The sequence below is a fragment of the Alosa pseudoharengus genome, unplaced genomic scaffold (assembly GCF_046254945.1).
Source record: "Alosa pseudoharengus isolate Yale_2024_CS ecotype anadromous, Long Island Sound unplaced genomic scaffold, YU_APseudo_1.1 YU_APseudo_1.1_scf_24, whole genome shotgun sequence".
NCBI classification, from domain to species: Eukaryota; Metazoa; Chordata; class Actinopteri; order Clupeiformes; family Clupeidae; genus Alosa; species Alosa pseudoharengus.
The window spans coordinates 2,077,734-2,090,411 of NW_027468689.1; the positions used below are offsets into that span (position 1 = coordinate 2,077,734).

Here is a 12,678-nt window from a genome sequence, read left to right on the forward strand (position 1 = left end):
GGTCATATCATAGATTATTATGGTCATTATTTGAACAGTGAAAATAATAATAAAAGAGTTTTTGAACTTTAATGTCACTAATGCTGATTAATCAATGATTCATTTGAATTTAAATATTTAAAATACTTTCACAGCAAAAATTATATATGCGATTAATTTAGATTAATTAATCACAGAGTATGTAATTAATTAGATTATTTGTTTTAATCGATTGACAGCCCTACCTGTCATATAAGACATATAAACACCATGTGGAGATGTCCTGTCATATAAACACCATGTAGAGATGTCCTGCCCTGTCATATATACACCATGTAGAGATGTCCTGTCATATAAACACCATGTAGAGATGTCCTGTCATATATACACCATGTAGAGATGTCCTGTCCTGTCATATACACACCATGTAGAGATGTCCTGTCATTTAGACACCATGTAGAGATGTCCTGTCCTGTCATATAAACACCATGTAGAGATGTCTTGTCCCGTCATATAAACACCATGTAGAGATGTCCTGTCATATAAACACCATGTAGAGATGTCCTGTCATATAAACACCATGTAGAGATGTCCTGTCATATAAACACCATGTAGAGATGTCCTGTCATATGCCTGTTGTAACCAGACAAAGATGACAAGCAACTGTATATTTAAGCTGCATTTATTCATAGGTAGATAAGAATATTTTATATCCATTCAAATTTGCTTGATTGATTAAGGCCTGCTACCAGCGTCCTCAAAGAGTTCTTAGAAATCCTTACAGTGTTTCCCCTAGAATTTTTTCCAGCAGCGGTGCTGTTGATCGTAGGAAGCCCCCCCCCCCCAAAAAAAGAGAACAATTTGAAAAAATGACCCCCTAAATGGTGACTTCTGGTGGATTTTGTGAAAGAAATGGACAGATTGAGTTACACATTATTCATGTTTTTCTTTCACCTTTTTCATTTACATTATTAGTATTAGCCACTGTACAATTGTACACTGTAGGCCACTGTACAAACTATTACTATTTAGAATATACAGTGCTGTGCATAAGTTAAGACATTTATATATAATAACATTTATTTATTTACGATACATGATAGGCTACATTAAAAAATAATTGATGTCCTATTGTTTTTTAATTAAGGCATTAAGACAAAAGGCAAAATATGTTTTTTATTCCTCCCTTTAGCCAATTTCAGCATGGGTATCTTAACTTTTGCACAGCACTGTATAAACTATATAGACTTCTCTTTCATGCCATTACACTGTATTGGTGCTGTGCAAGTCGAATTGAGTGCCTGTCACTTTAATGCTGTGACGGCCCGTGACACTGGCTTGATTCTCACGGTTTTAAGCTAACTTAGTAGCGTTGTTGTGCATGGTGCATAAAAATATGTGGATGAAATTAATTATGTTTCCATTGTCATTTGATAAAATAAATGGTCAAAAATTCGAAGAAAATCTATCTTGGATTATAGCAGATAAGTGTCTTGTATCATATCTATAATTTTGGTGAGCTCTACAGGAATTACAAACTATCTCAGATGTAAATGCTTGCGTATCCTATTACTCAAATTCAATTAAACCCACCAATAGGCTAGCTAGACCTTAGTTACACAGCCTAGGTATGTTAGCAACACAGGGCTTGAAAGCATTGCCTGTATCACAAACAAAAACGAAACAATGCGTGGAATTTATCTGGGAATAGGCTACTGAAGGTAGGAGCGAGCTATCTCGCTGGCGTGTTTAATTTGGTTCCTTGGTTAACATAATGTATGCTACGTTTTTTTGCACAAAATTGCGTCTGCTAATAAACTTAAACATAAACACAAACAAACGTGATCTCCTGTGGAATCCCTGAGGGGTATTCCAGAAAGCAGGTTTACTGGCTGAACTGGGTATGTTAACCCAGAGTTAGCGGTAAACCTGGGATTTCAGTTCCAGAACCCTCAAATATGATCAGGCTATGTAAGTAACTATGGTAACATAGGCTCTGAACTGAACTGGGTATGTTAACCCAGAGTTAGCGGTAAACCTGGGATTTCAGTTACAGAACCCTCAAATATGATCAGGCTATGTAAGTAACTATGGTAACATAGGCTCTGAACTGAACTGGGTATGTTAACCCAGAGTTAGCCGTAAACCTGGGATTTCAGTTACAGAACCCTCAAATATGATCAGGCTATGTAAGTAACTATGGTAACATAGGCTCTGAACTGAACTGGGTATTTTAACCCAGAGTTAGCGGTAAACCTGGGATTTCAGTTCCAGAACCCTCAAATATGATCAGGCTATGTAAGTAACTATGGTAACATAGGCTCTGAACTGAACTGGGTATGTAAACCCAGAGTTAGCGGTAAACCTGGGATTTCAGTTCCAGAACCCTCAAATATGATCAGGCTATGTAAGTAACTATGGTAACATAGGCTCTGAACTGAACTGGGTATGTTCAAAGTCAAAAGTCAAAGTCAAAGTCAGCTTTATTGTCAATTTCTTCACATGTTCCAGACATACAAAGAGATCGAAATTACGTTTCTCACTATCCCACGGTGAAGACAAGACATATTTTACCAATTTAAGTCCACAGACAAACATAACATTCAAGTAAACAAAAAAGTAAGTAAATAAGTAAATAAGAGGGCACATATAATGAAAAAATAAGAGCAGCAAAATTTGGTTGAAATTGTGCTTAGACAGTCAATAAAATACTAGTGCAAAGTCAGGCCAATAAAAGGCTGAGGTAGTTCTGTTTGACTTAAGTAAGAAAGAAAGTGGCATAGTGGTGCAAGTTATGTAAGAGCAGCAGAAGTGTTGTGTTTTCAGGACAACAACAACAAGTTGCAAAGTGTACAAGTGTGCAAGTGGAGTAGTGCAGGCGGCCATGTTAACCCAGAGTTAGCGGTAAACCTGGGATTTCAGTTCCAGAACCCTCAAATATGATCAGGCTATGTAAGTAACTATGGTAACATAGGCTCTGAACTGAACTGGGTATGTTAACCCAGAGTTAGCGGTAAACCTGGGATTTCAGTTCCAGAAAGCTCAAAAATGATCAGGCTATGTAAGTAACTATGGTAACATAGGCTCTGAACTGAACTGGGTATGTTAACCCAGAGTTAGCGGTAAACCTGGGATTTCAGTTCCAGAAAGCTCAAAAATGATCAGGCTATGTTAACCTGGTAGGGGGTAGGTTTTGTTCAGGTTATGTTCAATTATGTTCGGTTATTTCAGTGCATGTTCAATCAGGCCGCTATTTTTACACTTGTCACACAATGGCGTTTCATTTTGACGAAGGTCCGATTGACAAAGAAGCACAAAATCATGTAATATTCATCTGTGCAATTCACCGTGAGAAGGCGATAAGACCACGACATCACATGATAGCCTATCCATTCTTTTCCAAACGAGTTTTTCAAGAGCGCTAGAGTTTTTCAGCTGAATCCTAAATATAGGCTAGCCTACTTGAAAAGCATTCTCCATCCCTACATTACGCATGGTGGATTAGAATACATGGATTTCTATGGAACGTCACGAAAACATGCGTGCGCAACCAAGAGGCAGAAAGCACCATAGAACAGCATAGAGCAATGCAAAAGAGCAAAAGAATAAAATGAGTTTTTGTGCTGAAAACTGCACCAATTCGAAATCACGATGGTTAGAGAATGTTAAATATGTTCAATATCCCTAACGGAATGCATGTCTTTGCCAAAAATGACAAAATACGATGTTATATTAATAATCCAAATGAACGTCAAACTTTTAAATATAGTCTGAAATGAGATGTTATTTTTTATTGAGACAACAGGGGTATACAAAAAAATCCGATTGTAGCTTACAGCAGCCGACTATTTAGGTTAAGTTTATAACGTTGTGGACGGCCACCAAGCATCTTCTGCCTCACGGCTGCGCACGCATCTAGTTTTGTTGGTAAACGGGAAACCCGTGACATAGACATTTGTGTTTGGCTCACCAGACAGATGGACAAACAACATCTCAGACACATTGAAGATATAATTAAAACAAGTACAGTACAAAAAAGGGGAAACATAGCCTATAGAAAATTAATAAATAAGTTTAAATATAGCTGTACAGCTCAGCCGGGTATGCATGTTGTCACTAAGTTTGGTTAAGAATGCTGATGGCATTTGGGATAAAATATTTTTTTAATAGGTAGGCTAGTTTAAGAAAGCATCATTCAAAGCAGTCAATACAATACGTGATGTCCAGTGAATTATTTAATTGTGCTTTTGACATTAAATAGGCTATCCTAAACGTACGCATTTACACGGTCAGCTATTCTCTGCCAAGCAAGGTCTCGGGCGCAGACGCTTAACTATTGCTCTTTTTTTGTTATTACAGTTCTCTCCTCGTAAGCTTCGACTAATACGGTGCTCTTCGTTTCGCCGGTTTCACTCATGGTTTCGACTCTCAATAGATGATGCCTTTATAAGTTCGCTGTGAACGCGCACAACTCTAGGTTATCTAATACAGGGTTGATTGAACTAACTGGTAACCGGTGTTTTGGAACCGACAGCTCGGGTTTAGTCACCACAGGTTCAGACAACCCAGAGGTTAAGTTTTATCTCAGTGTTTGTTAAACCTCCTTTCTGGAATACCCCTCTGGGCCTATTGCACAAAAGCAGAATTAAGACATCCGGGATAAGTTACTGAGCTGCGCTCAATAAATCCAAAACAAGAGCATACAGGCTTAATTGGTTGCACAACGAGCAAGCCAGGATGAGCAGACACGGATTTATCAAGCCAGGTGAAACCTATCCTGGATAAGTGCGTGCTCACGGCTCCCTCAAATAGACCCCGCCACCGATCACAGATTCACCATGGCAACTAGAGCGGCTTCATTGCTTCTTCTACGGTGTAAAGTAGGTAGCGATAGCCTTTTCACAACAGCAACACCTCTGTTTAGGAGAATATTGCAACTAGTGCCGCGACCACCACGCGCGAAATGGTTAGGCACTCCCGTGACGTCACATTGTCGCATGACAGGTCGGGAATGACGATATGTGCGTCGGGGTTCTGTTCTCCCTGTCGGGACTGATAATTACCGGCGGACAATACATTATCCCGCTTATTACACGGCTACTTGCCAAAACGAGAAAAGAAACCGAACACAATGAATCTTTAAAAATGATTTTGCTACCGTTTTGTGTCTTCGCTGACAAAATAAATACACGGGTTTCCCGTTTACCAACAAAACTAGATGCGCGCGCAGCCGTGGGACAGAAGACGCTTGGTGGCCGTCCACAACATTATAAACTTAACCTAAATAGTCGGCTGCTGTAAGCTACAATCTGATTGTTTTGTATACCCCTGTTGTCTCAATGATAATAACATCTCATTTCAGACTATATTTCAAAGTTTGCCGTTCATTTGCATTATTAATATAACATCGTATTTTGTCATTTTTTGCGAAGACATGCATTCCGTTAGGGATATTGGACATATTTAACATTCTCTAACCATCGTGATTTCGAATTGGTGCAGTTTTCAGCACAAAAACTCATTTTATTCTTGTGCTCTTTTGCATTGCATTGCTCTATGCTGTTCTATGGTGCTTTCTGCCTCTTGGTTGCGCACGCATGTTTTCGTGACGTTGCATAGAAATCCATGTATAGTTCGCCACACAGATAGAACTTGACAGTTTCAGGTGTTGCGTGGCAACGTCTTACTAGCTTACTTTCCCTTTCAATGAAATTCCATTGCAATAAGCGAACGGAATTCTTGCGGAGGGATATGAAAGACGTTAATCAACCCGTTGCCATTGACAGCGGTGATTATATACTTTGCCGGTGATTTATATAGATTTAACATAGGCCCGAACGTTGGGAAAGCCCATTCATGTGAATGGAACTTTCTGCAGCACTCTGAAGAGCCGTGTAATAAGTAAAAGTTAATTAATGATCACAAACGTTTAAATAATGACAGTGGGTCTAGTTATATGTGATAACAATGTGTAGTGGGCAGTGGAATAACTATTGGTTTCCGTTTGTGGTGACTGCTTGAATTTCCCCTGGGGATCAATAAAGTATCTATCTATCTATCTATCTGCTGACTGAGATAAGGGATGAGATTAAATAGATCCTGGAACTTAGCCTGGGGGGTATTCCATCAACCTCGCTAAAGGCCAAACCTGGCTTATTTTGATAAGTCTCGTAAGAATTCTAGTGAGAATTCCGTTCCATTAATGAGGTTAACGTGAATCCCAGCTTGGTAACTATGGGAATTTATGCCACAGAACTAACCTGGGGGGTATTCCATCAACCTCGCATATGAAGGCGGCGCTTAACAGAAATAGCCTGGCTTGAACTAGCGTAGACCTTCACTTGGGGCTGAAGCCGTTCCATTAACTCAAGTTAGCGGCATCTTGGCCTCGTTTATTCAAGCGAGGTTTAGTTCAGCTACATCTCTGCTCGTGCACGAGGTAGAAAAGTAGACCAAAACAGTAGATTGACGAAAAGACGATATATGTCGTAAAATTAAGACAATACTAGATGATTTCTGTTCAATAGGCAAGCGCCATCTACAGGTTTTTCATCGAAAGTCATCAAATTTAACACCGAGAGAAAAAAATAGATTGCCTACAGAAATTGGAGAATAATGAAAGCATAGCCTACATTTAAAACAACAATGCTAATGGTTTGAAATCAATTGCGAGTTTGATTGGCTTCACTCTTGAACACATAGACTAGCCTATAGTCTATGCTTGAACAAAACGAGTGAATGATTAAATAGTATAAACTCAAAAACAACTTTGCCATATATTCAAAACTATCTATAGCCTACGTTCTTATATTAAAAGAGTTCACTCCAAATTATTGTCTAGGTGATCATAAAATAAATTAGTATCAACATAATAGCCTATTGTCTCCCATAAGTCCCAAAGTGTTTGAAATAAAATTATCTGAAATGCAATGGCTTTCAATTCAATTTATGCCTAGTTTTTGATCTGTGTAGCACACAGTTGATTTGACATTCATGAACAATCGTCGACACATGAAGCAGTTTTAATTATTAGCTGCCTAGGCTACAGAATAATTATCCTTTGGCTTGCATCAGATATAATATAGCCCACTGGCAATTTGTCACTGAACAGCCTACCAAATGTGCATGACCCTTTATCAGCAGTAGACATATGTCTTTCATCAAAGATTATAACTAAAAATGCCATTATCAAGGTGATAAACAATGTAGCCTTAATATTTCGTATGGGAAGCGAACCTGCGAACACGCAAGAATGTAATTCCTTTCCTATACCGTCTCGCTGCACGTTACACCACCACCACCGAACGTAAGTGACGCAGAGTAGCACGATTCCTAGAACCACACGCATGTGAAGTTAAAACATGTTTAATCGTATAATCTTCATACATTCTTTGGAGGTAGTGAATGTGTAAATCCATGCTTGGTGCACTGTCGGAAAAAAACATTTCTATAGGCCTACTTCTATTTTAGAAGTTGTAGGCTAGGTGATGAAACCACAGGTTGACGGAACCATCTTTTTGGACTCGTTTTCCGACTGATTGTTTTTTTTTGCAACACAGCTTAATTTAGCTTGAAAGTTAACCTGCTACGGAGCCGGTTAGTTCTGTGGCATAGATTCCCATGGTTACCAAGCTGGGATTCACGTTAACCTCATTAATGGAACGGAATTCTCACTAAAATTAGCGAGACTTATCGAAATAAGCCAGGTTTGGCCTTTAGCGAGTTTGATGGAATACCCCCCAGCAGGCTAGCTCCACAGAATAAATCGCCATGGTGATTTATACCATAACATATCCTGCTGCCCCCTATCCAGCTTTTGTGCAACTGGATCATGGATGAATTGAGCCAGGATAACCAAGATATCCCGGCTTAATCCCTTATCCTAGTTTTGTGCAATAGGCCCCCTGACTGCGCCTTCAACGTTAGCCTACTATTATTTGTTGACATGAAACCTGAACGAACGGCAGCTATTCCTGAAGTTCACTTGCGTCTATTTTGTTTTTAATTAGGCAACTTTTTTTGCAGTGGCGCTTGAATTCCAGGAGCGGCGCTGCGCCGCTGATGAATACATTGTAGGGGAAATACTGCCTTATACATGAGGGTGTACAGAGTAGATAACATTTCATTATGGCTGTAAAGTTGTCTTAACACGTTATTGAGCACACATATTTAGATGAAGAGGAATAATCATAGAAAAAATTCCGTAGCTTATCTTGGTATACTATGGATAAAAGAGTAATGAAAGTATTTGTATTAACCATAATGGGCACAAATGAAAAGGTGCTCAGTGCATTACACACTGAACTAAAATGCTACATGGTGGACACAGATGTGAAAACATGACCTAAACTATTTGATTCTCTCTGTCTAATTGACATTGGGGGAGTCTTCGAGAGTTTTGGGCTGAAAAATACTTAACTTTAATGTGTTCTTCAACAGCTTCTCAGGCAAATATCCACTTGTCCATGTCAACTCATTCTCTCTCTCTCTCTCTCTCTCTCTCTCGTTCTCTCTCTCTCTCTCATTCTTTCTCTGTCTGTCTTCAGGTTGTGACGTTAGCAGTGTACACATTCTTCGTGGCCTGCCTTATTGGACGTCAGTTCCTCGACTCCACCCAGGGTTACCCAGGTCATGACCTTGACCTCTACGTGCCCATCTTCACCCTGCTGCAGTTCTTCTTCTACTCCGGCTGGCTCAAGGTTTGACCTTTTGACCTTTAAAGCCCCATCCACATATAGAAGAGACTAGCGACCAGACACCACAACATGCTAATGTAATTCACATACAGAAGAGACTAGCGACCTGACACCACAACATGCTAATGTGATTCACATACAGAAGAGACTAGCGACCAGACACCACAACATGCTAATGTAATCCACATACAGAAGAGACTAGCGACCAGACACCACAACATGCTAATGTAATTCACATACTGAAGAGACTAGCGACCAGACACCACAACATGCTAATGTAATCCACATACAGAAGAGACTAGCGACCAGACACCACAACATGCTAATGTACTTCACATACAGAAGAGACTAGTGACCAGACACCACAACATGCTAATGTAATTCACATACAGAAGAGACTAGCGACCAGACACCACAACATGCTAATGTAATTCTGCGATTATAGGCAAAATAACTGATGAAGTGAAATTTCAACTTTCGGGGCCAAGCGTTATTCAACCACTTTCTATAATACTAATTGAGGTGTAATAGTTTGCTTTCAACATCACTATATTCCAATACGTTTTAATCTTTTAGGAGCACCATTTTAGAATATCTACTTAAAATAAACAACAAACAATCCTTTTGAAACATTCTTGGCTTTATGACATAAAAGGGTACCAACAAATTCTATTAATTAGCAACTGGTACTGGTTGTGTTGCCGAGTCCTGAATGAAGCATACTGAAAGCTATCTAGAGTGCTCCGCTCTAAAATCTTTGATTTGAGGATGTGTGTTTGTCCATGAGCAAAAAGAGAGAGCGGGAAGAAAAAAACACATCTCATCCAATACTGAATGATAACTATTTTATTAATATCTGTGACTGGCCTCTAGGTGGCAGAGCAGCTCATCAATCCTTTTGGAGAGGATGATGACGACTTTGAGACCAACTGGTGCATTGACAGAAATCTACAGGTTGGCTTCAGTGCTTTAGTCTTCTTGATAATAGTGACAATCTTGATAATAGTTCTACATAACTAAGCATACACGTTAATCAAACTGTATGTTTCTATGTCTATGTGTGTATGTGTCTATTTTTTATGGGCCTGTATGTATTTATGTGTGTGTGTCTGTGTGTCTGTGTCTGTGTGTGTGTGTGTGTGTGTGTGTGTGTGTGTGTGTGCGCACATATCAGGTATCTCTAATGGCTGTGGATGAGATGCATATGAACCTGCCTCCCATGACTAAAGACATGTACTGGAATGAGGCTGATGTAAGGCCGCCCTACACTGTGGCCTCTGCCGACTACTGCATCGCTTCCTTTCTCGGCTCCACCACAGACTTGGGGTGAGGGCTCTCTCTCTCCCCCTCTCTCCCTCTCTCTCTCTTCATCTCTCTCTCCCCCTCTCTCTCTACAATATATACAGCTCTGGAGAAATTTAAGAGACCATTGCACATTTTTTAATTTTTTGTGATTATGGCGTTACCCAAGCATACACACACATGCCACCCCCCCCCCCCACCCCCCACACACACACACACACACACTCCCCCACCCACACATAAACACAAACACACGCAGCTCATCCAATAAATAGTATAAAACCACAATATATACAACCTCAAAACAGAAAAAGTTGGGAAGTTGTGTAAAATGTGAATAAAAACAGAATGTAATAATCTGCAAATCTCTTAAACTCATATTTAGTTGCAAAAGGACACAGACATATCAAATATATAACATATCAAATATACATATCATATGTTGAAAATGACAAATTTTACTATTTCATAGAAAATACAGTATTAATGTAGCCTGACGTAGCCATACTCAATTCTAGTCAGAATATGAGTATAATACTGCTCCATTGGGACGTAATTATGGGGCATGTTTCAACCGATACAGGGGGGAATGCCTCTGCACTCAATTGGATAGACCTAACCAATCAGAGCAACGAATAGCTTACCGTGAGGTGTAGGAAGAAAACGCACAAACTATCCTTCTTCTCCACAAATGCCTTAACATTGTTTTCTGGTCTTTTGTAAAAGTTATTGTGCCATCAATAACTCCTACAACACTCATTAGCGAAATATAAGAGATAAGTATAAGTATATATACTTTTTTGATCCCGTGAGGGAAATTTGGTCTCTGCATTTAACCCAATCGGTGAATTAGTGAAACAAACAGCACACAGTGAACACACAGTGAGGTGAAGCACACACTAATCCCGGCGCAGTGAGCTGCCTGCTTCAACGGCGGCGCTCGGAGAGCAGTGAGGGGTTAGGTGCCTTGCTCGAGGGCACTTCAGCCGCGGCCCACTGGTCGGGGCTCGAACCGGCAACCCTCCGGTTATAAGTCCAGAGTGCTATCCAGTGGGCCACGGCTGCCCACCACTAGATACCTAGTAGGGTAGGCTATTAGGAAAAAACTGATAGCCTTTATCCCCTCCGTTTTTAAAAATAACTCTGTTGAACACTGATATGCTACAAACATGTTATAAACAGCTGGGAAAGGCTGTCACAAATCCTTCGAACAGGTGGTCAATCAGAGATTTCAAACGAATGAGGGAACAACATGTCACAATGCAACAGCACTGTTTTCCCTTGATGAAAGTGAAACCACGAGTTTTCCCACATCTCAACTTTGGCCAAAGTTTTCAGGAAAAATCGTTTTCAGTGCATTTTCCATATGGGGTCTTAAAAGCCATGTCTCCTTCTAGCCACAGCGTTTTTGTTGCAAACATAAGCCTAATCTAAGTGTGCTCAGATGACGTGAAAGACCAGGCGCTGTTGCTCACCTGTCCATCATTGTAAAGCCTGATTTGATTGGTCTGCCCGATCTAGGGCGAGCATAGTTGCTCCACAATGGAGCAATGCCAGACCGAACTTCCCGACCTCAAATGTTGTGGGAAGGACTAAGTTCGGCCTGGCACCCAGGCTAGTATTTGATACTAGCAACATGGTTCAAAAGAGGTTGGGACAGGGGTAACAAAATGCTGGAAAAGTTGTGCAACGATAAAGAAAACAAAAGGAGGAATGTTTCACAACTAATTAGGGTAACTGGCAACACGATTGTATATGAAAAAGCATCCCAGAGAGGCAGGGTCTCTTAGAAGTAAAGATGTAGGGGTATTCATCACTCTGTATAAACCTGCATGCACAAATGATGAAATAATGTAATTTTAATGCTTCTTAACATAAAATTGTGAAGTATTTTGGGAGTTCATCTTCTACAGGACATAATATTATTAAAACATTCAGAGAATCCAGAGAAATCTTTTCAAATAAGGGAAAGAGCTAAAAAACAAATTGGATGGCTGTGGTCTTTTGGATCTCAGATGGCACTGCATCAACACCAGACCTGTTTCCAGACCTGTCACTGTATGGGCTCAGGACAACCTCTGATAACCATTGTCTATGTGCACAATTTGATACTCAATTCAAAAGCTGCAGTCAAAATTGTAACAGCCAAAATGATATCGAGACATGGTACAGAAAATACCACCCTCTTATCTGGGTCTGAGTTAGTTTAAAATGGACTGAGGTAACATGGAAAAAGGTCCTGTGGTTAGACCAATCAAAATTTGCCATTCTTTTTGGAAATCATGGACTCATCTGGGCTAAAGAGGAGAGGGCGTATCCAACCTATCAAACTTGTTTTAGTGCTCAGTTCGAAACCCAACATATATGACTGTGTGGAGGTGCATTAGTGCCTACAGCATGGGCATCTTGCACATTTGGCAAAACACAATCAATTCTGAATGATGTATACAGGTTTTAAGCAACATATATTGCCATCCAGGCAATGTCTTTTCCAGGTAAGACTTTGAATATTTCAGGGGAACAATGCCAAAATTAATTCTGCACATATTTAAACAGTATTTCTCCATAGAGGAAGAGTCCAAGTGCTAAAATGGCCTGTCTGCAGTCCACATTTGTCAGGTGCATGGAATGGATAAATAATGGATGACTAATACCCCATACATTTTGTTTAATGAAGATGTTCAGCAACATGTTGCTGGCA

The 12,678-nt window shown here is 39.9% G+C and overlaps 1 protein-coding gene across 1 annotated transcript in view; it reads left to right on the forward strand.

Moving 5' to 3' along the window:
• Positions 1-12,678, forward strand: part of LOC143142700 (bestrophin-3-like) — a 38,053-nt gene that overhangs the window by 19,900 nt on the left and 5,475 nt on the right. The window contains exons 6-8 of the mRNA XM_076303774.1: positions 8,526-8,678; positions 9,549-9,629; positions 9,850-10,001. Of these exons, the coding sequence (XP_076159889.1) occupies positions 8,526-8,678; positions 9,549-9,629; positions 9,850-10,001 (386 nt within the window). The remainder of the gene's footprint in view (positions 1-8,525; positions 8,679-9,548; positions 9,630-9,849; positions 10,002-12,678) is intronic.